General features: G+C 62.3%; 1 protein-coding gene across 1 annotated transcript in view; it reads right to left on the reverse strand.

The window, feature by feature from the left end:
• Positions 1–1,142, reverse strand: part of TRAF7 (TNF receptor-associated factor 7, E3 ubiquitin protein ligase) — a 19,494-nt gene that overhangs the window by 747 nt on the left and 17,605 nt on the right. The window contains exons 17-18 of the mRNA XM_010139330.1: positions 353–472; positions 64–195 (exon numbers count right to left, since the gene is read on the reverse strand). Of these exons, the coding sequence (XP_010137632.1) occupies positions 64–195; positions 353–472 (252 nt within the window). The remainder of the gene's footprint in view (positions 1–63; positions 196–352; positions 473–1,142) is intronic.

Here is a 1,142-nt window from a genome sequence, read left to right on the forward strand (position 1 = left end):
CCCCCCCGGCCGCCCGTGTTCTAACGAATGCAGAGAGGCAGCGGCACAGCCCCAGACACGCACCCTGAGAGACCGGTCGTACGACGCACTGAAGACTTTGGTTTGATCCGGCGTGGAGATGACGGCGAGGGCGTAGACCGTACCCACGTGCCCGGTCAGCGTGCGGACTTGTTCCTTTGTCTCTATGTCCCAGACCTGCGGGAGGAGAGCAGGGCTCAGAGACCACGCCGGGCTGCAGCCCACTGACCTCCCCTCTGTCAGGAGCTTCCAGCTCTGGGGTGGGTGTGGAGGTGGCCTGGCAGAGCCCTTGCCCCTCTCCCCCTAGCCCTGCCTCAAACCCCGCGGCCCTTACATGGATGAGGTTCTCGTAGGTGCCACACACGATGTGGTGGTTTGTCACAGCGATGGAGTAGACGCTACCACCTGATGTCTGCAGCACATGGACACACTCCAAGTTACGGATGTCCCAGATCTGAAAGAGACGCCGGAGCAAAGGCAGGATGAGACCCACGCAGGGACCCTCTCCAGCAGGGAGATCCCCTGAAGCTCTTCTCCAGCCAGGCACGGAGTCAGCCTGGCTGCGTGCGATCCCACATCACACCTCCAAGGACAAATCTGCCCAGTCCTGACGAGCAAAGTCCTGCTGCCTTAGTCAGCTGCCCAGCCTTGGCCATCCAGGCTGAAAAAGTGATGGAGCTCGTGCGTGTGACGGTGCACGCCCAACCCAGCCCTCGATCACACTAAGAACCAGCACAGACCCTTTAACAGGGATTTATTCACGCTGAGGAGGCCACTGCCCATGCTCTCGTGTCACCAGCTGTGGGAGGTGAACTTCATCACAGCCCGCGCCAGCACCACCGAGGGCAGCGCCAAAACCCCACACCGATTGCTGGCAACGCTGCCGCCAGCCGGTGACCTTCTCCTCTTATCAGCGGCACTGTCAGCGCAGCCACCGCTGCGGAGGAAGCATGAGGTGCCGTGGCTGCAAGGCCGCCTGTTATCTCTTCTGGCCCAAGGCCTGGCCAGATCCCAGCCTCTGCCTCCACAAAGATGCAACCAGCGCAGTAAAACCTGGCGGCTCTGCCACGCTGCTGCCCCGCTCCACCCACCCGTGCTGCAGGGCTCAGGCACCAGGAGAGCTG

Source organism: Buceros rhinoceros, unplaced genomic scaffold (assembly GCF_000710305.1).
Source record: "Buceros rhinoceros silvestris isolate BGI_N320 unplaced genomic scaffold, ASM71030v1 scaffold35650, whole genome shotgun sequence".
Classification (NCBI taxonomy): Eukaryota; Metazoa; Chordata; class Aves; order Bucerotiformes; family Bucerotidae; genus Buceros; species Buceros rhinoceros.